This window comes from Phaseolus vulgaris, chromosome 1 (genome assembly GCF_051622355.1).
Source record: "Phaseolus vulgaris cultivar YP4 chromosome 1, ASM5162235v1, whole genome shotgun sequence".
Taxonomy (NCBI): Eukaryota; Viridiplantae; Streptophyta; class Magnoliopsida; order Fabales; family Fabaceae; genus Phaseolus; species Phaseolus vulgaris.
The window spans coordinates 22,337,625-22,363,610 of NC_143498.1; the positions used below are offsets into that span (position 1 = coordinate 22,337,625).

Below are 25,986 nucleotides of genomic sequence, written 5' to 3' on the forward strand. Positions count from 1 at the left end.
ACTTTGCATTTATTTTGTTTTATGGGTTACTTTTTTGCACTTACTACATTGTAGTGCCAGTGATCTTGGTGCACTTCAGCAACTCTTGGTTGATCAACCAATGTCCAAACAGAGGAAGGTATGCAAAAATTATCTGTGGGGTAATAGAAGTTATGTTTTGATCATTAAAATAAAAAATGTATATGCATGTCAACGCCATCAATTTCATCTAATGATTATGATAATCATTAGGAATGTTGCACTTTGAATTAGACCTCTCAATGCTTCTGGGACCTCCTATATAATCTTTAGATCACTGTTGGAACATTGTTAATTTTTTCTTATTTTGAATTGAGCATTGTTAATGAATAGAATCTACTACTATACTATATTTACATAAGAAATCTGGATTGCTATATTTAGACATTATAAGATGTCAAATTTGATTCAACATTTTTAAAGTAAACTGGAGTTCGTTAAATTGTTTTGTTTAAGAAATCTATAAACTAAAACTCTAAAAATCTGGTGCTACCTTTTATTCTGTTTTCATTCTGGCAATCACGTTTTGGACTTATTAATACTCCTTTACCCTTAATAGCTTGGTAGGCAGGGCATTATGGTTTCAACTCATTCTCTCTGAAACTAGAAAAAAAAAATGGTGAAAGTTACAACTGTTAGAAATGGAAGTCTCTTTCTTTCTCCACGCCACAATCTGTTTTGGATTTTATTTGAAGGAATTAAAAAAAAAAGTATGAAAAGGTATCATAATGGTAATCTTTTAGGAAGTGCAATAGCTGTGGATCCACATCCCATGTGGAATGCAAATGTAATACCCAAACTAAGAACACCCTTCTCTTTTTTGTACGTGCCCTTACATTAGATTTCCACTTGGAACTTCATTGTGCTTTTGCCTTACCACACCTTCTTCGTACCACTTCATTTTAATACACTTTTTTTTCTCCTGTAATCTAGTGTTAAGTGTAATAATCTACTACTGTTTTTTATAACTATGTTATTTGCTACAATATCTACCAACTTTTTTGGTCAATAATACATTGTTTATAAGAGTTTATATTTAGATATAGAATTCTTAAATGCCCACCAAACACTACTCAATAAATGAAAAGGTTTAGACAGAATTAATTTAGGGTGTTTCTTCCTGCACCCCACATTTTTCTTCCTGCACCCCCACAGTCTTGTGCAAAGATAAAATTGCCCTTTAAAATTTTTGAAATTACAACATTACCCTTGATGTTATAAAACCCTAAAAACTTAAAATGATGCTCATTTGTGCGTGGTGGCTGGCCGGCTTCTTCAACAGCAGAGGTCTTCTTCAGTGGCAATCTCTTGCAATAGCTTCTTCTTCCAAATCTCATCCATCTCACATTCATAAAGGTACATTCATGTGTTCCGGACTTTGGTATCCGTTTTTTTCATGGATTGTTGTTTCCGTAAATGTTATTTCACATTCCAAATCACAGAATCCGGTAAGTTTTCGAATTTGGGGATCTGGTAGTTTACCGGATTTGTGGATCCGTTAGTTTCCCGGATCCGGTAGTATTCCGGATTTAGGAATCCGGTAGTGTTCCGGATTTAGGAATCCGGTAGTGTTTCGGATTTAGGTGAAGTTTAAGTAGAGTCACACCAAAGAAAAGAAGAAGCTGCTGCTGCAGGTTTTTCTGTTGGTTGATAAGCATATTGCTGATTCTGATTGTGGCCATTGCCATCACAGTTGGGATATTATACTATTAGAATTCAGAGCAGTAGTTGTAAATTCAGGTTTAGGCTGTGATTTTTATTATTACTATTTAATTTGTTTTATTTCTTTTGTGTTCTTTCATTGGGATTTCTCTTTTGATGGATTTTTGTTTCCACCACCACTTCGAGATACTGTTCTTGTATTTCTATTCTGGGTTTTCACCCACTTCACTTACACATTATATCTATAGTATATGTTGATATTCTATATTTTCAGTACCGAAAATCGTTAAACTTTTATTAATTAGATCTGGACCCACATGACACGATTGCTTACAATTTTTTGGATATATATTTTGTTTTGTCTTTGTAAAATTAAAATAAAATGTAAATTGGTAACGCTGATTTATAAGGTCTGATCAGTTTTAGGATGCATAGTTAATCTTACACTAATGGTTTTCATCTCCTTAGCTCAAAGAAGATTTTTTTGAACAATGACTAACACAATTCTGCACTATGTTTTAAAATCCAAACTTTAGTTAATCCGGTAGTGTTCCACATGCAAATTTCTGCAGGTTTATGAATATAAGTTGAATCTAACTTGAATGGTGTAATTGAACAGAAATGGTGAAGACTAGGGGAGGAGGTTCACAAGGTGATCGTCTACGTCCCACAGCTTCTGTTAGAAGAAGAAGAAGACATGTTAATGAAGATGAAGAACATGTTGAACATGAAGATGCAGAAAATGTTGATGTCGAACTTGAAGAAGCTGAACCCCAAATGGAGGTGGAGGATGAAGGCGCACCTGAAATAGAAGGTGAAGGTTATCCTGGAGGTCCACGGGATGGGACACTGTTGACAGGTTATGAAGACCATGTGGCCATGCAATTATGGAATGGTGTGGTAAGTAAATATGTTGTAATATGATACTTGTTCATTGTTAATTTGATATGACTTTCGTTCATTAAACTGTATATGATTTTGGTTGGTTAAATTAGGATCGAGGAGAGTTAAAATTGGTGTCTCATGGCCGAAAAATGAGTAAGATGGGTGCTCCTCATCCTCGGATACTACCTGCAGTGGAGTTGTCAGGTTTAGCTGCACTTATTGGGGCAAGCTATGACACGATAGACAAAGGACTGTTGTGTGCCTTTGTAGAAAGGTGGCACCCAGAGACAAATTCATTTCATTTGCCTGTAGGTGAGTTGACCATCACATTGGATGATGTGTCGAATTTGTTGCACCTCCCAATTATGGGGCAATTCTACACGTATCCGAGCTTGGATACAGCTACGGCAACCGATTTGCTTGTTGATTCACTTCGTGTTGATTCAACCGAGCTTGGATATATACAGTGTATCCCTAGTCACCCAACCGAGGATGATGGTTGATTATAGATGATGGTCATCTAACCGAGGATTCACCTGCATGGGAAGGGACACAGACAGCCTTGATGCTAGTTCACAAGCACAAGGAAGGCCATGAGTAGATCTAATGGTGCACCCACAACGAGATTTATCTAAACCAACATATTGAACTCGATCACTCTCTTCTGCAATATACTGCAAAGCATATTTCGATACGAAGCCAAGCAATTTCTTATATCTTGTTACATTGAAGACATGACTCACTACATGCAAACTCTTTTCAAATGAAGATTTAATTGCATTATGTTGCAAGATGATCATCTTATTAATGGATTCCCAACAAAAGCATAAGTCCCCCATTGACGTCTCAAGGATCCTCTTTAAACTCCAATGTGCAGACTCAACCCTGTTACTTGTCGTGTTGCCTAAGTGCATGACTTTATCCGTCCAAGCCTTAACAAACTTTTATTTATGTGGATTTAACCAAGTACTAATCACATATTCAGTAAATATAGGCCATGGTGAACAAACAACATTAAATGCCTCAACACGATGTTCATAGGACTCTACATTTTCACAATCAACAATTGCTCCCCAAGATTCCATCACTTGATCCCATGCCTCTTTTGGATGAACAATCATTTTACATTTAGCTTTAACATTTTTATCAATGAGAAAACGACATAACAAATTAGCAGCTTCGGGAAACACAACATTTATTGCATTCATTAGAGCAATATCTCTATCACTAACCACAACCTTCGGGTATGAATCAAATCTCAAAAACAAACCTTTCAGCTTCTCAAGGGCCCATACAAAGTTATGATGACGTTCTGATGCGAGTAACATAAATGCAGCACTGAAGGTCACTCCCGTTGAGGTTACACCAACAACTTCAAACAAGGGCATCCTATACCTATTAGTTTTATAGGTACTGTCCATCATCAATACAATGTTAAAGGCATTCAATAGCTTCACTGAATCAGGGTGTGTCCAAAATAAATCTTGCACAACATTCGTCCCTTCTTCAAACCTAGACCAATGGACATACATATCACGCTCAAGTAACATCATCAATTGTTGCATTTCAGTTCTATCACCTCGTACTGATTTTTTGTACATATATCGTGCATTATAAACTTGCTTTATTGTGCTCATATTTTTCTCATTATGCTCTTTCATTGTCAGCAAAATATTTCTAGGCTTCACCGAACCGTCTGTCATGTCCATAAGCATTGACTTCTCACTACATGTGAACCTACCAGCATATGGATGACCAACCAATGTATTTGCCAACTCATGATTATGAGACCCACAAATTAATTTCAATATCCACCCTTCACCACTCTTTACTGGATACCCTCGTAATCTGAAAGGACAACCACATTTCCTAGTTCCACTCTCAGTAACCTGTAAATCCTTCTTATATCGTCTGTATTGACCTCCTCTCTCACAACCTAATAACACAAATGTTTTTCTTCCTCGTTGGCCAGTTGAAGTATCCGATCTCAATATCACAATACAAAAACCAAAGTCAAACGCAACTTTTCTAACCCACTTTAGGAGCTCATCCCGAGTACGAAATACCTACAAAAGTTATCATAACAAATTATTTACTAATTAACAAACAACTTAAAAATACTTTACAAACTTAACTTTACCTCATCTGTAATAAACGCATCTGTACATTCATATCCCTTCGATTTAGATAATGACTTCTCAATATCATCATCATCCCACACATTCACACCATCATATAATTGTTGTTCAAATTCTTCACTACTATCCATGCTTCTACGAATAAAAAAAATAAAACAAAGTTATTGCATTCCGGATCCATGAATCCATAAGTGAAAAAAATCATTCCGGATCCAACAATCCATAACTCAAAAAGACTATTCCGGATTCAGGAATCCATAACACAAAAAAACCATTCCGGATTCATGAATCCAGAATGCATCATAACACAAAATACAATTCCGGATTCATAACTCCATAATGCAAGTAAAGCATTCCGGATTCATGAATCCATAACACAAAATACTGTACCGGATCAACCCATCCGTAATGAAATTTTAGCTTCCGGATTCACAAATCCGGAGAACAACATATTATTGCATTTTACTTCCGGAACACCCCCTCATCCGGAACACATTATTTCATTTATTCCGGATTCATGAATCCAGAAGGTATTACCGGATTCCGATATCTGGTAATCCCGAAATTTCCATAACCACCGTGTTTCTTAAAAAAAACCTTTACTCTTACCTCTATAACCCAGACAACAGTTCGACAACGTTGTGTACTCCTCCGCCTTGCTTCCAACAATTATGAAGAACCTCCACAATACTTGAAACCCAAGGATGAAGATGAGCAGTGACTGTGGAAGTGCTGAACGTTGCCCTTTTCAAATTTTTGCTCAAGGTTAATGTTGGAATATTGAAAATTGTGGGGGTGCAGGAAGAAAAACGTGGGGGTGCAGGAAGAACAAGCCATTAATTTATTATTTTAGTAGCAGCATCTGATGATATTAAAGATCCGTATTGATTGGATTAGGTATAATAACATTTCATAAGTTGATAAATTAATTGAATTATTCTTAAAATCTAATTTTTAATATTGTATTAAAGTGATAGAAACTTTATCGCATAAACTAGAAATAGTATATATAACTGAATAGAATCTTCAGTTGGATTATAGTTAAATATGTATGTTAATAAAAATAGGTAGGTAGATTTGGAAGTTGGAAAATGAATTGCTCTAATTACTGGATTGATGAATATTCGTTTTTTGTCGTGGGCACTTGGGAAAGTGTGATTGGGTGTTCAACTCTATAATTGCCTTTTCATCATAAGTAAAAGATCTAATTTGGAGACAGAAAACATATTGAAACATAACATTGGGAAATGAAACGCAACAAATAGAACTTGAGCACAAACAATGCATCTTATAGTTTTATAGGCTTGCTTATTTTCTACAACAATTATTTATCTGTTCTACAACAATTATTTATCTCTTCTTGTTATTTATCTGTGCTATTTATAGCCTCTAGACAATGATTCAAGTTTATATTCAATCAATTTAATTGTTGAATAATTTATATTCTAACCTGTTTTTTTCCTTGTCTTTTTTTAGTTTTAGAGAAATAAGTTTCAAATATTGCATGATAAGAAATGACTAAGACATAAAAGAATTATTAAAATATATGGAGTACGTAGTCCAGTAAAAATAATCTCTTATAATTTTAAAATAATTTAAGAAAGAAACACGAAAATAGACTAAAGATGATTCCATTGAGTAAAAACAAATAACAAGTCTTTTCAAGTGTCTGATTTTGCAGGGAGGAAATCTAAAGGATTAAGGCTAGTAATCCAAATATCAGCCACAGGGAGGCTTTCAACTCCGCAAACAAAAACGTGAGTTTAACCTTAATCACTACATTCATCAATATATATATCATTTTGTGATCCACACAGACAAGTGCATGCTGCAGTTTTCTATATTTTTCATGTTTTTTGGAGCCACTTGTGTCAATTCAACTACACCATTAGGTGTTAACTTCACATATGCTTTGTTTGTACACACTAAATTGTGCTTTTCATTTGTAACATTGCTTACCCTTAACTGCACCTGTGATGTATGCTTTTCATAATTGAATGTCCACACATGTAATATTCCATGTTAATCTTTTTTAGATCAATCTTGATCATGTCTTAATTGAGAGTATCGAGATTCGAATACTAATTAATAATTAATTGAGTTCAAATAGAAATAAAATATATTTTTTTATCACTTTCATATCTTCTTCATACACTTTGTACAACTTCTTTATACACTTATTTCACTTCTATTCTTTTACGCATTCTAATGCTCTTGCTGACACATGTTTTTTTTTTTAAACTTTCATGCTAGGTTTTCTTTATTTTTATCAAACAATTCCATTTAGATATGGATAAGTCTTGGATTAACATGCCTCGAAATACATGTCAGTACATGGACGGATTGAATAAATTTTTGGACTTTGCATTTGCTAATAAGAGCGTTGAGGGTAAGATAATTTGCCCATGTCCGAAATGTAATCTTAAAAAATGGCAAACTCGAGAAACAACACATGAGCACTTGATTCTTCATCCTTTTCCAAAAGGTTATACATTCTGGCTTCTACATGGCGAGACAAGTTTTGTACAAAATAGGACTGAAACACCTTCAGTTTTCCAATCAAATGAGCATAAAGTTTCTGGTAATGATCCCATATGTGTCATGGTTAATGACGCATTCAGAAATTTTTTCTATGATGATAACGTGGAGGATGATGAGGATATGCGTCCTAGATCAAGCGAAATGATGCCTGATGAAATTGCTGAGTATCTGAAATTTATGCATGATGGGCAACAAAGTTTGTATGAAGGATGTGGCAAGTATTCTAAACTTTCTTTCTTGCTCAAATTGTACCACATCAAATGTCTATGTAGAATGACTGACAAGGCAATGTCAATGATATTGGAGTTGTTAGTAGATACCTTGATTATGCTAAAATTCCATGTTCCTTCTATGAAGCTAAGAAAATCATCAATAAGCTTGGCCTTCATTACACCAAAATTGATGCTTGCCCAAATGATTGCATGCTGTATTATGGAGAAGACAAAGACAAAGAAGTTTGTAAGAAATGTAATGAATCTAGATGGAAAAGAAGAAAGAAGAACAAGACTATTGATGGTACTATGAAAAAGCAAAAGAAAGTTCCTGCTAAAGTTTTAAGATATTTTCCATTGAAGCCACGCTTACAACGAATGTTTATGTCTTCTAAAATAGCTAAGCATATGCAATGGCATGCTTCAGGAAGTACAAATGACGGCATACTAAGGCATCCGAGGGATTCAGAAGCATGGAAGAACTTTGATCTAATGAATCCTCAATTTGCTTCAGATGCCCGAAATGTCAGACTTGGTTTGGCTGCTGATGGATTCAATCCATTTGGTGATTTGAGTACAAGTCATAGTACTTGGCTTATTGTACTCATACCCTACAATCTTCCTCCTTGGATGTGTATGAAGCAAAGTTCATTCATTCTTTCCATGATCATTCTCGGTAAAAGAGCACCAGGAAATGATATTGATGTATATTTAAGGCCATTAATTGAAGAATTAAAAGAGCTATGGAACAATGGACTTAAAACTTTTGATTCATATAGCAATGAAATGTTTAATATGCATGCAGCTATATTGTGGACCATTACTGATTTTCCTGGTCTTGGAACCTTATCTGGGTGGAATACACATACTGGGTTGGCTTGCCCTAGGTGTAATTTTGACACTACTCCTAAGAAGATTTAGGGTAAATTTTGTTTCATGAATCATCGACGTTGGTTAAATGCAAGACACAAATTTAGATTAGCCCGCATTCATTTTGATGGAAGTGTGGAAAATAGAAATTCTCCTTTGACAATATCAGGAACAAATGTCTTAAGACAAGTTGAGAATGTTAATATCATATTTGGGAAAGAACCAGAAGTTGAGGAACTGGGGAAAAGACAACGCAGAGATCACCAAGCTATTGATGGCCCTCTACAATGGCGGAAAAAAAAGTATATTTTTTGAACTTCCTTATTGGGTAAACAATTTATTGCACCATAATCTAGATGTTATGCACATTGAAAAAAAATGTATGTGATAATGTGGTGTATACATTATTGAATCAAGGTAAAAAATCAAAAGATAACCTAAAGGCACGAAAAGACTTAAAAGATTGGGGTGTTAGACCTGATCTTTGGCATGATGAAAATAATAAATATCTTCCTGCTATATATACATTGACAAAAGAAAATAAGCATACATTTCTGACAACACTAAAGAACATCATTGTTCCAGATGGCTACTCAAGTAACATTAGTAGATGTGTTGATGTAAAAAATGTAAGCTTTGAGGATTGAAAAGTCATGATTCACATGTTTTGATGGAGCAACTTCTACCTTTAGCAATGAGAAAGACACTCCCTAAGGAAGTGTGCTATGTTTTGATTGATTTGTGTTCATTTTTTAGAAACTTATGCAGTAAAGTTTTAAAAGTAGATGAACTTAACCAACTGCAAAATAGAGTTGTTCTCACATTATGTCACATGGAGATATTATTTCCTCCTGCATTTTTTACAGTCATGGTTCATTTGATTGTGCATTTAGTGGAAGATGCCAAGCTTGGAGGACCTGTCCAGTATAGATGGATGTATCCCATTGAGAGATATTTAGGAAAATTGAAATCTTATGTGCGTAACAAGGCACAACCAGAAGGCTCAATAGCTGAAGGCTACATGGCTGAAGAGTCTTTAACCTTTTGTTCAAGATATTTAAATGAAATTGAGACTGTATTTAATCGAATAAGGTGTGTTAATGATGAACCATACACTATGTCATCTAGTGCAAGCACTTTGTTTCCACCTGTTGGAAAACCAATTGGGTCTTTTACTTACTTCTCTTTATCAGCAAAGGAAAAGTTACAAGCACATCGTCATATATTGACTAATTGTGCCCAAGTTGACCCTTTCCTTCAGTAAGTACTTTGACTTTATAACTTATTATGATTCATCTGCAATTGAACACTAACCCTGTAATTATTATTTATTTAATTTAGAGACATTATACGAAGACAATTAAGAAGTCGTACACGGTCATCCTCTGTGATAGATAAGAGGGTTCATAGAGAATTTGCAGAATGGTTTTCTCGTTGTGTATGTATAATTTATATTTTTGAGGTTTGATTATATTGAATATATAGAATTGTCTTGATCATATTTTCCTCTTTTTTAGATAAGAAATGAGTTGAATGGACCTCACTCAGATGATTTAAAGTTCTTAGCTATGTGGCCAATTGATTGTGCAAAACGTTACAATGCTTACAATGTAAATGGTTTCAAGTTTCGTACATTGGAGAGAGATGAAGGACTTAAAACACAAAACAGTGGGATATACATCTTAGCACCTTTGAGATATGCTACTGTCTATGGGTGTTCAGATGCAACAATAGTTCTAGGAGCAGTAGGCAAGGTAATACTTAGTAGCTTTGTGTCCTATTTGTGAAAGGAGCATATATAGGTATAGATTCTGAATTTCTTCCTTTGTAAAAGACTACCTAATGAATGTGAGCGTCACCAAAACTCAGAAACTGTCAGATTAATCTCGCCACTTCCCACCGACCATGCTATAAACTCTTACATGTCCAACTTCTTTCATTCTTTGGTGGCTTTTAAATTGCTTCTATACCCAATTTCTGTCTCTAATTCAAATATTGTTTAAAAATAAGAGATAAAAAAATAGAGCCTTTGAATGAACGCGATTAACTTATCTTGCTGTGGATATCTTTGAACCTATCATCCCATTCATGCTATTGATTTGTTTCTCTGTGAACTTTGTCTAAATTAACCCTTCATGGTTGCTTTGTGTCTACAGATATCAATCTTACTTCTTTAATAATATATTAAGGAATACGTACTGACTCTCTAAATTTGATAATTAAGTTATATAAATTATTAGTTTAATTCACTCAAGACCTCAATTAATACCATTTTGTTCTCCAACTCAGGAATGATCGGAATTATTATGGGAATTATTAGATGATAAATATATTTTGATATAATATTTTTAATTTTTAGTTATAATTATTTTTTTTCAATTATAATTAAAAGTTGTAAATGTTATAACAATTATAACTATCTATTGTACTAATTTACATAGAAAAGTCATTTACTTAGTGCTTGCTAAACACTAATTTATCTCTGCTTAATCTTCATCTTAAGATATTGTTGAAGATAAAGCTTGGTCCCATTTATTTCTTTTATTTATTGAAAAAAAAATACTTTAATAAACATAGATAAATAAATACAATAGATGTAAATAATTGTGGTTTAAAAAACACATGAATGCCTAAATGGTAAATGAATAAAAAAGAAAACAAATTTCATAATTTTGAAACCTATGGTATTTTTTAAGGAGGTTCTAAAACATTTTATGGAGGTTTTGAAACCTATGGTATTTTACGGGGGTTTTGAAACCCATGGTATTTTATGGAGGTTTTGAAACCCATGGTATTTTATGGAGGTTTTGAAACCCATGGTATTTTACGGAGGTTCTAAAACCTGTGATATTTTACGGAGGTTTTGAAACCTATGGTATTTTACGGAGGTTTTGAAACCCATAGTATTTTCGAAGGTTCTTAAACCCATGATATTTAACAAGAGTTTTGAAAGGCTTTTCCTCAGGTTTAAGAAAATCCTGGGGAACACATTCCCCAAAGATGGTTTAGCGGGGGAAACTACAACCCTGGGTAAATGACTTAATGGAGGTTTTAACCTTGGATAATGTAAAAATAAACCCTCGTTAAAACCATTTTTTCTTGTAGTGTCATATCTAAAGTGATTTTTATTATTAATTAAAATAATTTATAAATTGGTATCTAAATTAGCTCCTAAGTGTTAGCTACTAATATTTCATATTTTAAAGTAATCTTTAAAAGACTAATAAAGACTAATTTAGAATATAAAGTATTAAGTGGCTAAAACCATTAGATATCAATTTAAAAACCATTTTATAAATTTTTATTAATAATAGAAACTACTTTAGATACTAATAATTTTTTTATTTTTTAAAATGATTTCTAATTTAGTCAAATAGTAATTAATTATTTTGATCTCTAAAATTAGTTTTATTTAATGATTTTCTTATAGTAGAAAGCTTGCATTGTCTTCTTGCCTCATCTTCCTCCATTCCTCCATGATGATGAGATTATTTGAGCTAAAATCTCTCCAAGCTCTTTCCTTGCCTTCATGGCCTTGTGAAAAAGTGTTCTTGGAAGATTTATAGGCATTGAGTTGTACCCTCTCTCAAGGATGTATTAGCATCGCTTCAGATCCTCTCCATTCAGAGTTTCATCTTCACCACCTGAAATACCACGAATAGCATATAAACTATGAATGTTACCAATTTAAAATAGGATGAGATAGATACATATGTACTTATTCCTATCTTTATAACAAATCTAAATTGGATATATGTAAATATCAATTCAAACAATATTTATATATCTACAAGTTTATTTATCATCTCAATGACAGACCATTCATATTCAATTTATTTTATCCTTTTCTTTTCTTAGGTGGAAAAACTGATTCAATTTTTTAATATTATAGGTCTAGATATTTTATTTTCCTTTTTAATTTATTTCATTTTTCCTACTTTTCTTATTTTTTTCTTATTTTAGTTCCCTAATTGTCTTCATACTCATGTCAATCAAAGCCAACAACCCCTTAAGTTCTTTCTTGGTTAAATCTTTTAGATTAGGAAATTCTCTTGTCTCATCATGAACAACTCTTTCATCCTATTATTGTGCTTTGGCTTCTTTAGCTCCTTCTTTGTCTCTTTTATCATATTTTCTATTCTCCTCTCTTCTTCTCTCTCCATGTCAAGGAAGCAAACTATGGTCACTTCAAATTATTATTTATGATTTTCAAGTTTATTACGCCATTCACCTTTCTCTTTGTAATTGTAAATAAATGTTTTTCCTTATTTGTTATTGAAAAAGTTGCACTGCATGGTAAATTTATATTTGTCTCATTGTATAAGAATGCAGATAACCTATGGTTTAATATTAGTATTTTAATATTAATGTGTGGATACAAAGAACATTAATATTATACCAAATATTGTCATAGATGTCTCGTTATTTAAAAACCCAACACATGTGGATACCACTTATTTCTCTAGATTTTAAAGAATCACTTTTACACTATCATGCAAGCTCACATTTAACTCACATTTAAACTATGGTGACTCTATGAATGTGTAAATTAAATGAAAGTTGTAAAATCTAGTTCAATTTATCTTATATCCAATTAATCAATCATTTTGATATGATGAAACCTGATTGATAAAGGACCTACTAAGTCAGTCCAACATTCTAGGAGGATGACCAGGAACATGACACGGGACTCAGGGCTTGGCCAGACACATCCCATTATTCCTCAGAGGATCCTCAAGAGAAGAACACTTTAACATGGACCAAAATTGTTCTTTCTTTTAGTCTTTTATAAGAAATGATTAAATGCAATAAATTGGGCTCATAATGGCCAAAAAAAATAACCTAGCTCGGGCTTAACCCTAGCTAGAGGAGCACATGTGGTCACACATTAAGCACATGCTTAAATGTGAAAAGCATGACCCTCAGTTGTAGTGGCACAAAATTAGGAGCCTAAACATATTTAATTTGAATTTTGAATTTCCTTCCACACACTAAGCTTGTGGCACCTCATGCTATAATAAGGTGGTCTCGCTTCTTGTAATTAACAACATATTTTTAGTAAAGAAACTCTGTGTGAGTGATTTTCTGAGTGTCTAAAATTTTGAGTCTTATTTTGGCAAGATGCCTCAAGTGACAACTCTATTTATCACTTATCTTATAAGTCCTCTTCTCAAAGTGGTGCGACCTCCTCCATTCCTCCACCTCCATAAACTACTCCAACCATCTAAGTTTTCATTTCTTCTTCTCTAGTTTCACGTCTTCCATTTTTGCCAATTATACTCTATTTTGAGTTCTTATTTTCCCGCTTGCATATTTTCTTTTGTGTGAGTTTTTTTTTCTTTGCTCTTTGAAGAGAACTTTCACACTTAACCATTTGGTTAAGTTTCTGTCCAGTGACAATCCTCACGAAGTTATCACCATAAATGTTAATCTAATTCTTAATCCAAGTGAAATCTCTAAAAATGTGTGCAATTATCAAATTAACTCATATCATGGTCCAACTTAGCGAAATAAAAATTAAGAATAATTTTAAAATTTAAGTAATTTTTAGATATAGTAATTTAATACATATATATGTTATAAAAATAATATTATTTCCCATTTTTATAAATTAAATCAATTATATTTAAAAGTGATATTGTCTAGCGAACTGAATCTGAATCTATTTGTATCACAAACTAAATTTTAACCTATTTCAGTTTAAACTATTATTATATTAAAGACACAATTTTGCTAGTTTTACTCTATCTTTCTTTTTCAGAATTCTTATTCTTATTCTGCTGCTTCTTTTTCTTTAGATGGTGACAATACGTGATGATTAGTTTTGCATTATATAGAAAACATGTACATTCCCTGTAACATTTTGTTTAAATAGTTGTTCTTTATTAACTTTAATATTAATAGTACAATACTTATAAGTATAGATTATTGTTATATATGATATTAGTCTCTTGAAATGATGTATTAATCATCTTGGTTTGAACATACTTCCACTAGTATAAAATAACTCATTAATAACGGTTAAAAATGTCACATAAAGACGGTTCACGAACCATCGTTCTTGTGGATGTCGTTATAAATCAACTATTTATAACGACGGTTCTAAAATTATCGTTATAAACTCACATTAACGTGCAAAATTAAAAAAATAAAATAAAAAATACACTTATAACGACGATTCTAGTATGGAATCGTCGTTATAAGTACCTATAGAGGGCTTTTGAAGACGGTTCCAACCGTCGTTATAAGTGCATTTCTTATTATATAATGTCTTTAATCCTGCATAAAATATCAAATTCCCAGAATATCCAGAACATATCAAATTCCCAAAAGAATAATGCACGTAATATCATAATTTAAATATGAAAGTGTACAAAAAGTTCTATAACTATATGAAAAAGTTTAATGTCATTCTAAAGTGTTATATATGGAACCCTAAAACCTAAATCTATCATTCTTCTCCTCAATCTTAGCACTCCTTAAACTATTAACTAATCAACACATACATTCAAATGTTTATTTAAAAATTTAAAACTCTAAACCCTAAAAATACTAACCCTTTGGAGCCAAGTCCGTGGTGACAACATGTGGTGGAGGTGCTAGCGGTGCGGAAGGTGTTGCCGACGTGCGGTGGTGAAGGGTTGGCGCGCGGAGGCAGAGAAGCCGCTTAACGTGTTGGCGAGTCTTGGACGGCTGGACAAGGAGCAACAAGGCAGGGCGGGGCTGGAATTGGAGGCGCGGAGCAAAAGAAGAGTTTATTTTTTGAACTTCCTTATTGGGTAGATGATGTGAGTTGATTTGCAATTACACATGTTTTTATAGATTTCACTTGGATTAGGATTTTTTATTAGCAAGATAAGGTGATAACTTAGTAAGGATTTCCACTGGACATGAACATAACCAAGTGGTTAAGTGTGAAGGTTCTCTTCAAATAGTAAAAAGAAAAGACACACATAAGGAATAATGGAACATGGAATTAAACATAAGAATTGAGAGAAAATTGACGGAAAAATGGAAAAGAATTGAAAGAGATAAGAAAAAAGGGTTCTTATGCGGTTGAAACATCCATGGAGATGGAAAGATGGGAGGAATCACGCCACTTGGGGGAGGAGAACTCCAAGATGAGTGAGGAAGGGAATCGTCACTTGCAACATTCTTTGCCATGATAAAACTCAGAGGAAATATTCACTCAAAAAATCACTTGAACAGAGTTTCTTTACTTAAAATCTAATGTGTTTTACAAAAGAGCAAAACACTCTATTTATAGCCTAAGGTGTTGTGTGGACGTAGGAGAGCACATGGGGAAAGTGACTTGGGAAACACACATGGGGAGCTCTTTCTAGAAGCTAGGTTTAAATGTGGGCTTTAATTTATGTTAGTTAAATCCTATTCTACCGAAATACAAAGTTGGGAAAATAGTTGGTGCTTAGGTTCAATAATTTGTGCTCTACTTCTGGTAATCCTCTGAGGCATAATAGGCTGAGTCACTGGCTATGAAATGATTTTGGCCTAGCCTTGAGTCCTGTGTCATACTCCTGGTCATCCTTCTAAAAGGTTGGGTTGTCTTAATAGATGCTCTATCAGTCAAGGTTTCATCATGCTCCTCAGGTTGGAGAGAATTCGTCCACGAATTTGAAACACCTGTAGAGAAAGGAGTTAGATCGCTTTTATTAAAAGAATTATTCCCTGAATATGTATTAGACAGATTTAACTCATAAGCATTATCGTTGGTCCTTTTAACGATCTGGAAGGGACCATCACCACGAGGAAGGAGTTTAGATTGACTTTGAGTAGGAAAATGATCCTTTCTTAAGTCAAACCATACCCATTCCTTGTTGAACAAGAGCTTTGATGACTCCAAATCTCCATGGATTACTTGAAGGTTGATTATAGCTTAGTTGTGTGAGTTATGGGGTAGTTTGAATTTGTTAATTCACTATTAGTTAAAATCCAAAGTTGGTTTAATTCAAATCCTTTTGAAAAGATTGTTTTATAAAGAAGCAGAAAACCAACCAATTGTTTTATAGTTTCAATTGGTTGTTTCATACTTAGGATTTTTGAAACTGGTTTCAACTGGTTTGAATTTGGCTGACTTTGCTGTCAAACCAATTCAATCGGTTATTTCGACAAAACAATCGATTGTTTTTTTTAATTTTCTTAACATAATTTTGTTAAGTTAGTTAAATCTGCTTTAAATGATTTGGAACAGATTTGGCTTTTACAATAAATGTTTTCAACTGCTTATTGGAGTATAAATGTTCTATTTTACGCTCCTATCATTAACACTTACAAGATCAGTTTGTGAAATCAAGTTTTCTCCAAGATTGCTTAAGGCTTTGAATTTTTTTTAAGAGTGAAGTAAGACTTGTTGTGTACCTTGATTTGATTTGTACCAGGTGTGATCAATCCTATTTCTTTCTTCATTTGTAATTCTGTAAGTACTGGTGTTCAAAGAGTCAGAGGGTGTTCTAATTTGTGGTGTGCCAAAGGAAGTGTGTGTTCTTAAGGGGATCAAGATCACTTCTTTGGTGGTTGTGTGTTTGTAATATGGTTTTTTATTACTTAGTGGATACCCAGAGGTTTCTGGGAACTGGATGTAGCTCTTGGTGTAAGAGTGAACCAATATAAAATTGTTTGTGTGATTCTTTCTCTCCCTAAACTCTTTTATATCTGTTTTAGTTGTTTTAATTCACTGCTGATAAAAACAACCGGTTGAATCGCAGAAACAACCGGTTGAATTTATGGTATTCAACTAAAATTGTTTTATAACTTGTGTTCTCTCATTCCTTTGGCTGTGATTCTTCTTTGACTTTCTTCATACCTTCAATTTTTGCGAAAAACGTTTAAAAACAATTCACCCCCTCTTGTTGAAGGTCTTCAATTCTAACAATCCTCAGGTTCAAATATAATTTCTTTACACCCCTTATTTGCATGTTGAACATACTTGCCTACCTTCCTTTCTATTTGTCGCTTGACATGTTGGTGCAATTTTTTAATAAATGTTGTTTTTTCAAAACCATCTTTATACAACATTTGTTCAAGCACAAGAATAGGAAGTAGGTCAAGAGGTGTAAGGGGATTGAACCCATACACAACCTTAAAAGGGGTGTGAGAAAAAGTAGAATTAACTACTCTGTTATAAGCAATCTCAATACGAGGAAGTAAGTCTTCCCCCACCCTCAGATTCCTGGATATAAGGCATCTCAACATCTATGACAAAGTTCTATTGACCACTTATGTCTGTTCGTCTGTTTGGGGATGACAAGTAGTAGAAAACATCAGCTTAGTGCCAAGTTTGCCCCAAACGTATTCCAAAAGTGACTCAAGAAAGTATCTGTCAAATACTATATTGTTGAACCAAGTGGTATTCAAGCTTTGAAGAATCCAAAACCCTTTGAAGGATGTTGAAGGGTTGTGCTTGCTGTTGCTGAGTTGTCTTAGATAGGATCTGGGGTATATTGAGTTTTGTAATTCACCCTTGATCGAATCCAAAGCATAGGCATTCTCAATCTTTTTAAAAGAAAAGTGTTTTTCAAACTAAGTGAAAAAAAACCGATTGTTTTGTCGAAACAACCGATTGTTTTATACTTAGGTGTTTTTAGAAAAGATTGAAAACTGTTTTCCAAATGGTTGAGCTGTTAAAACCAAAACAACCAATTGATTCGAGGAAACAACCGATTGTTTGTTTTGGTACCATAACAGAAAAATGGTTTTTGTTTTTTACTGAGCTTTAAATGTTTTAACTAATTACGCTTCTGTCTTTAATGCTTTGACCAATCTTTTAAATGCAATAAATAAGTTTGTTAAGATTTGATAACAAACAAAATCTTTGAATATATTCAGAAAAAATAGATTTGAGAAATAACAATTAACACAAGTTTTTGAGTTTTTCAAAGAGTTGAGATTGCTTAGAGATTGAGATTGATCAAAGTGTGTGAGATAGGATTTCTGCTTGTATTGATTTCAGATTTGCTTCTGTAACAAGTGTAATCCTTGTATTTGTTGAACAAGAATCTTTGTGTGTTTGCTGAGAAGTGTTGTGTGTTCTTGAGGGGATCAAGATCAACATTCTTAGTGTTGGTGTGTTGGCCAAGAGAAGTGTGTGTCTTGAGGGGATCAAGGTCACTTTCTTGGTTGTGTTGTAAGTAATCTAGGTTTGATTGCTTAGTGGTGTTCCTCAGTGGTTTCTGAGAAGACTAGATGTAGCTCTGGGTTTAGAGTGAACCAGTATAAACATCTGTGTGCATTCTCTCTATCCTTAAACTCTTTAAATTCAGTTTTAATATCTGCAAACTAGTATAAACAACCGAATGTTTCTGCGAAACAACCGATTGTTTTTCTGGTGCAGTTACTTTTTTGCTTTGTGATTTGGCAAACTGAATTTCTTTATCAGTTGATTCTCGAAGAAATTTCATTCTTGACTTAAAAGTTTTCGAAAACCCTCTTTAAACAATTCACCCCCTTCTAGTTTAAAGCCATATATTCTAACAATTGGCATCAAGAGCTTGGTTCTTGAAAGTTATTCAAGTTGATCCAAAAAAATAAAATTCTATGGCTGGAAAACAATCTTTTGAGGAAGGTGCTTCAATCTACAAACCACCTTTATTCTGTGGATTGAATTACAAATATTGGGAAGCCAAAATGAAAATCTTTGTGGAATCTATTGATCAAGGAATTTGGGATTCAATTGAGAATGGTCCGTACATTCCAAAGTTTAAAAAGAATGGTTCTTTCATTGCAAAACCTTTATCTCAATGGACCAATGATGAATGTAAAATGGCCAAGCTTGATTGTACTGCTCAAAACATAATAGCTTATGCACTAGATACTAATGAGTTTTTCAGGATATCAAAATGCAAAACTGCCAAAGAGATGTGGGACACACTCAAGGTTGCTCACGGAAACAATGAATCAAAGGAGGCAAAGTAAAAAAGTCAAGCAAGAAGGAAAAGAAAGCAAACAAGAAAAGCCTCAACCTCTGCTTCATGGCCAGAAAGGAGGATGACTCAAGTAGTGTAAGTTCATCTAATTCCTCAAACTCTGAAAATTGTGGTCAATTACTTCAAGCCTTTCAAGAAACGCATGAAGAAGCCAACCGATTCGCCCTCTTGAACAATCGGTTAAAAGAAAATAATAGCTGGCTTGAAAACAGAGTAAGATCACTGGAAGAGGAATTAGAAAATTCAAAAACAGATTTTGAAAACCTTGAAATCATTTACAGAAACTCCTCTTGCAAGTCTAATACTCTTGTTTGTGAAAATTGCGAAAATCTTGAAAATAAGGTTCACTATCTTGTTAAAACAGTGGATAAGCTTTCTAAAGGTCAATCCAACTTTGAGAGTGTCTTAGCATCTCAAAACTGTGTTTTTGGAAAAGCTGGATTGAGTTTTAATCCACAAAACAAACAAGATAGATTTTCAAAATCTTTTTCAAAAATGCTAGAAAAACAACCGATTGGACCATCGAAACAACCGATTGTTACTTGCTTCTACTGCATGAAAAGAGGTCATTCTGTAAGGTTCTGTAAAATCAGAAAATATGTTGTTCTTAGAGGCTTTATGAAGTGGATTCCTAAGTGCAATAAAGATTCAATTGATGAATGTAAACAAAATGGACCCACATTCATAAGGGGACCAAATCTTTGTACTTGAAAATATCTTTTGTAGGAAATCTTGGAGGAGAGAAAGCAACAATGGTACTTGGACATTGGATGCTCCAAGCACATGACAGGGGACAAATCAAAGTTCCTGAGCATCTCCTTTAAGCAAGAAGGGCATGTCACCTATGGGGACAACAATAAAGGAAGGATTCTTGGGAGAGGATCCATAGGAGATAAAGACATCTTGGTCATCCATGATGTGCTCTATGTAGAAGGTCTAAAGCACAATCTGCTGAGCATTAGCCAACTATGTGACAAGGGATATCAAGTGATGTTCAAGTCAAACACATGTGAAATCTGTCTACCCAACACAAAAGAGGTAATGTTGGTAGGTAAGAGAGTAAATAATGTGTATCTTCTAGATATCTCTTCACCATGTTCAATTGGATGTCTTCTATCCAAGCAAGATGAATCTTGGCTTTGGCATAGAAGAATTGCTCATATTCACATGAATCACTTGAACAAGCTAATTTCAAGAGATCTCGTGATTGGGCTACTAAAGCTCAAGTTTGAGAGGGATCACATTTGTGAAGCGTGCCAAAAAGGGAAACAAGTGAAAAGTTCTTTTAAAATAAAAAATGTTGTTTCTTCTTTAAAACCCCTTGAACTTCTTCACATGGATCTCTTTGGACCCTCAAGAACTATGAGTCTTGGTGGAAATTATTATGCTCTTGTTATTGTTGATGACTTTTCTAGGTTCACTTGGACTCTCTTATTGGAATCAAAGAGTGATGCCTTTTCTGCATTCAAGAAGCTAGCAAGAAGGTTACAAAATACAAAGAACTGCAACATAGGCTCTATTAGAAGTGATCATGGAGGAGAATTCCAAAATGAGAAGTTCAGCAAGTTCTGTGAGAAGATGGGGATTCTGCACAACTTCTCTGCTCTAAGAACTCCACAGCAGAATGATGTGGTAGAGAGGAAGAACAAGTCTCTTGAAGAGCTAGCAAGGACAATGCTTAGTGAATCATCTCTTCCTAAGTACTTTTGGGCGGATGCAGTGAGCACCTTATGTTATGCGATGAATAGAGTGCTTATTAGGCCCATTTTGAAGAAAACTCCATATGAACTCTTCAATAGAAGAAATCATTGTTGGGTTTAATAGTGCCAAAGTTCAAGAGGGGGGGTGAATTGACCTTTTAAAACTTTCTCGCAGAAACTGTGTTTAACACAGTTTTACAGAAAATAAATCGATTTATGCGAAAATGAACAGATTTATTTCAGCACTGTTTTTGTTTGAAAAGCTTTTAATTCAGCAAGGTTAATCACAAGATTATGCAGTGAGAATTTCCAGCAGCACACACACAAATATCAGATTTGAAAAACAGTGAAACACAAAACAACAAGCTTCAATTTCAAGCAAGTGATTAAGGTTCAATTGATAACATGCTAATTAATTGAGTGACCTTTGCAAACAAGCTGTTCCAGTGGCTTTTAACAGACTATGAGTGTTCTTCTTGATGTCAAGCAATTTTCCAGAAATTAAGAACAATGAATCACAGAACAGCAAGCTTCAACTTTAAGCAATTTGTTTAAGGTTCAATTAATAGCATTTACAGTTTCTTGAGCAGCCTATCACAGTCAATCTGTTCCAATGGTTTTTAGCAGATTATATATGTTCTTATCAGATTCAAACACCTTTTTCAGAAATCAAGAACAGTATGCACAATGCCCAGAAAGAACAGATTTATTTTCAATTGAACAGATTTATTTTTTTGCTGGTTTATCAATTATGCAGAAACGAAATTGCAGAGAGAGGGAGAGAATGAACACAAGCAATTATACTGGTTCACTCAACTGAGCTACATCCAGTCTTCACCAACAACAGGTGGAAATCACTAACACACAGTACAACCAAGTACAATTCCCACTGTTCTTGAAACCTACAAGAACTTAGATACTCTTGCTGAAAAAAACTTATTTCAGCATACACACACACCCACTCTTCAAGAACACCTATCAAGAAGAGTGTTCAACCAAACTATTACAAGATAGAGATGTGAAACGACTACACCTGATTGAGGATACACAGATCTGCCTTAAACCAGTAGGCAAGATTGCTAGAACAGTAGCTGCACCTCACACCAAGCTTTTGGAACCAAACCAAGAACAAGCACTTTGTGATTTTTGAAATCTTTGAAGAACAAATGCTAATCCTTTGTAAACACTTAATTCTCTGCTGTCAAAACTTGTTTTTGCAAATGTATGAATCGGTTGAATTGTTGTTAAACTCAGAAAACAAGTTTGCATTTTATAGAAAACCAACTTATAACAGATTTTCGAAAAACAGTTAAAGCTGTTATAAAATGAACATATTGAAAATAAAATGAACAGATTTATTTTCAAAAGCAGTTAGAGAATTTGTTAAGTGAGGAGACTTAGTCAACCATTCTGGTGCTGAGATAAAACTGAAAATCGTTTAAGCTTGACATGGCACCAGAGACAAAAAGAATCTATTCATTTACAGATGAACAGATTTATTTTTCAAAACGAAAACAGAGAAAGTTTAACTATTTGAAACTCAGTCGTTTTGAAAAGAAGAAGACTTAGTCAAAATACCTGATGCACAAAATCTAATTTTTACAAGACTTTAGCCAAGGCATCAGTGAAAAAAAGAATCTGTTTATTTAGAAAAGAACAGATTTATTTTTATGCAGTAAACGTGTTTTTGTGTAAAACATGTGAAAAACAGTTTAAGAAAACTTATGCTTGTTCTTATCACATGGCCAGTGGTTATGAGGTGAGTTACCCAGCAAAAAGCCCACTCTTAGACAACCTCTAAGCACTAACTAAGACACACTTAAAGCAAAGCAAAAATACATGAAAAGTACATAAAAGTCTTCATCAAACACTACATATAAGTCTTCATCAAACACAATCTTGAAGGGGCAGCAACCATCTTCAACAATCCTAACATCAACCATCTCAGAGTTTTTGGCTGCAATTGTTTCGTTCTCAATAATGGAAAGGAAAACTTGGGGAAGTTTGATGAGAAAGTGGATCTTGGCATCTTCATAGGGTATTCTCTCACAAGTCATGCATATAGAATCTACAATAAGAGGTTGATGACTGTAGAAGAATCAGTTCACGTTGTCTTTGATGAGTTAGATCACAGAAACATCCAAATCCCGAAGACCAGAGCTGAAGAGGATGAATAGAGCATCAGTTTGGAGAAACTGGAAATCTGTGCAGAAAAACAATCGGTTGATTCGCAGAAACAACCGATTGAAATTCTGCAACAGAGTGAGTTGCCTAAAGAGTGGAGGATTCCTAGAGATCTGTTAGTGGTAAACATCCTAGGGCAGATAAAGGAAGGTGTCTCCACACGAAGCTCCATCTCAAACTTCTGCAGGCACACAACTTTCGTCTCACAAATTGAACCAAAGTCAATTGATGACGCTCTCAAGGATGAGAAGTGGGTTGAAGCTATGCATGAAGAGCTGAATCAGTTTGCAAGGAATGAGGTATGGTTTCTTGTCCTTAGAACATATGAGATGAACATTATAGGTTCGAAGTGGGTATTCAGAAACAAGTTAGATGAAGATGGTGTGATCACAAGGAACAAAGCAAGGCTAGTTGCCAAAGGCTACAATCAAGAGGAGGGCATAGATTATGGTGAAACCTTTGCCCGTGTTGCTAGGTTGGAGGCTGTGAGGCTGCAACTGGCTTTTGCTTGTATGAGTGGTTTCAAACTCTTCCAAATGGATGTCAAGAGTTCCTTCTTGAATGGCTACATCAATTAGGAAGTGTATGTGGATCAACCACCGGGTTTTGAAGATCATAAGCATCCAACCATGTCTTCAAGTTGAAGAAAGCTTTGTATGGACTGAAGCAAGCTCCAAGGCAGTGGTATGAGAGGCTTAGCAACTTTCTGCTATCACATGGTTATGAAAGGGGAATGATAGACAAGACTCTCTTCATCAAAAAGTCAAATTCAGAAATAATTCTTGTACAAATCTATGTTGATGACATCATCTTTGGTGTTACACAAGATAGGTTGTGTGAAGAATTTGTGGATGCAATGAAAGGTGAGTTTGAAATGTCTATGATGGGAAAATTGTCTTTCTTTCTTGGATTGCAGGTTAAGAAAACAAAGGATGGGATCTTTCTATGTCAATCAAAGTATTGCAAGGAGATTCTCAAGAAATTTGAAATGGAAAGCTGTAAAGAAGCAAGCACTCCAATTCCATCAAGCTGCTATATGGATGTTGATTCTGTTGGAAAGAGTGTAGATCAAACCAAATACAGAGGATTGATTGGCTCGTTGCTATATCTAATAGCTAGTAGGTCGGACATCATGTTTGTCGTGTGCCTTTGTGCTAGATATCAAGCAAATCCTTAAGAGTCACACTTCAAAGCTGCAAAAAGAATTCTGAAATATCTAAAAGGAACATCAACTGTTGGGTTATGGTATCTTTCTCACTCTCCAATTCATTTAATTGGTTATTCAGATTCTGTCTTTGCAGGTTGCAAGCTAGATAGGAAGAGCACAAGTGGCACTTGCCACCTTCTTGGCTCAAGCCTAATCTCATGGCATAACAAAAAGCAAGCATGTGTTGCTCTCTCTACTGCTGAGGCTGAGTATATAGCTGCTGGAAGCTGCTGTGCACAAATTCTATGGCTCAAACAACAACTTGCAGACTTTGGATTAAAGATCAGCAAAGTCCCTTTCATGTGTGATAACACAAGTGCCATCAATCTTACAAAAAATCAAATTCAGCACTCAAGGACCAAACATACTGAGATAAGACATCATTTCATTAGGGATCATGTAAACAATGGGAACTGTGAAGTGAAGTTTGTGGAGACCAAACTACAGTTAGCGAACATCTTCACTAAACCACTACCAAAGGAAATGTTCTTCTTTCTAAGAAATGAGTTAGGTATCCTTGATCTTAATAATCTCTCTTAAATTTGTTTTAATTACATGTTAAAGTCTATTTGTGAAGACAAATAGGGGGAGAATTATTTGGTCATGTGTATCCTAATCTGAATCTGTTTAATCTCTGATATAAAACTGGTTTTTGCTGCTACTGATAGAAACAACCGATTGTTTCGAGAAAACAACTGATTGTTTCTCAGGTTTTATGTTTTAAATATGTGAAAAACTAACCTGCTGTTGTAAGAAGCATTAGATGGTAGATATGTTATTTTTGCAGGTACTGCTTCAGATTCAATCAAGTCAAACACAAGCACCAGGGATTTGTCTTCATCAAATAAGGGGAGATTGTTGAACCAAGTGGTGTTCAAGCTTTGAAGAATCCAAAACCCTTTGAAGGATGTTGAAGGGTTGTGCTTGCTGTTGCTAAGCTGTCTTAGATATGATCTGGGGTAGATTGAGTTTTGTAATTCACCCTTGATCGAATCCAAAGCATAGGCATTCTCAATATTTTTAAAAGAAAAGTGTTTTTCAAACTAAGTGAAAAACAACCGATTGTTTTGTCGAAACTATTAGAAAAGATGGCTTTAAACTAGAGGCGGGGTGAATTGTTTAAAGAGGTTTTCTCAAACTTTTCAAAGCTAGAATGAACTTATTTCAGAAACCAATTGATTCAACAATTCAGTTAGCCAAAACAGCAAGCAAAACTGTAATACCAAAAAAAAACAATCGGTTGTTTCTTCGAAACAATTGGTTGTTTATACCAGCAAACAACAAACAAACTGAAATTAAAGAGTTAGGGATAGAAAGATTGTACACAGTTGTTTATACTGGTTCACTCCAAACTAGAGCTACATCCAGTCTTCTCAGAAACCCTAAGGATATCCACTAAGAAATCACACCTTGATCACTTACACCACAACCAAGAGAATGACCTTGAACAACTCAAGAAACACACTCTCCTTGGCCAACACTAAGATTGCTGATCTTGAACACCTCAAGAACACACAGCCAATCTCAGCAACACACACAAACGAATTGTTCAGCAGTTTACAAAGATTACACTTGTTACAGATGGAAATCTGAAATCAATACAAGTAGAATCCCTATTCAGCACCTTGA

At 34.4% G+C, this 25,986-nt stretch overlaps 2 protein-coding genes and 1 pseudogene across 3 annotated transcripts in view; 2 read left to right on the forward strand and 1 right to left on the reverse strand.

The window, feature by feature from the left end:
* Window positions 1–3,068: 3,068 nt before the first annotated feature.
* On the reverse strand, window positions 3,069–4,907 carry LOC137815328 (putative protein FAR1-RELATED SEQUENCE 10). The gene is made up of 3 exons (XM_068618474.2): window positions 4,706–4,907; window positions 3,543–4,631; window positions 3,069–3,239 (listed from the first exon to the last, which is right to left on the reverse strand). Exons 1-3 carry the CDS (start codon window positions 4,832–4,834, stop codon window positions 3,069–3,071), a joined length of 1,389 nt encoding a protein of 462 aa, XP_068474575.2. The 5' UTR covers window positions 4,835–4,907.
* A 1,479-nt stretch (window positions 4,908–6,386) lies between these two features.
* On the forward strand, window positions 6,387–10,583 carry LOC137813717 (uncharacterized; annotated as a pseudogene). Its single transcript, XR_016520286.1, has 4 exons — window positions 6,387–6,460; window positions 6,957–9,586; window positions 9,668–9,764; window positions 9,844–10,583. The product of XR_016520286.1 is annotated as an uncharacterized LOC137813717 (transcript).
* LOC137813718 (ankyrin) overlaps window positions 6,401–25,986 on the forward strand; it is a 35,597-nt gene continuing 16,011 nt past the window's right edge. Inside the window, exon 1 of the mRNA XM_090301012.1 lies at window positions 6,401–6,460. The gene's annotated coding sequence lies outside the window, so the exon portion shown is untranslated. The remainder of the gene's footprint in view (window positions 6,461–25,986) is intronic.

Excerpts from the sequence above, each read along its gene's own strand:
- LOC137815328 (XM_068618474.2), bottom strand. The coding sequence starts at position 4,834 with ATGGATAGTAGTGAAGAATTTGAACAACAATTATATGATGGTGTGAAT. Across the intron at positions 4,632-4,705 it reads ATGCGTTTATTACAGATGAG|GTATTTCGTACTCGGGATGA; the intron begins GTAAAGTTAAGT and ends TAACTTTTGTAG. Across the intron at positions 3,240-3,542 it reads GGCCTATATTTACTGAATAT|TATATTGCAGAAGAGAGTGA; the intron begins GTGATTAGTACT and ends TATGCTTTGCAG.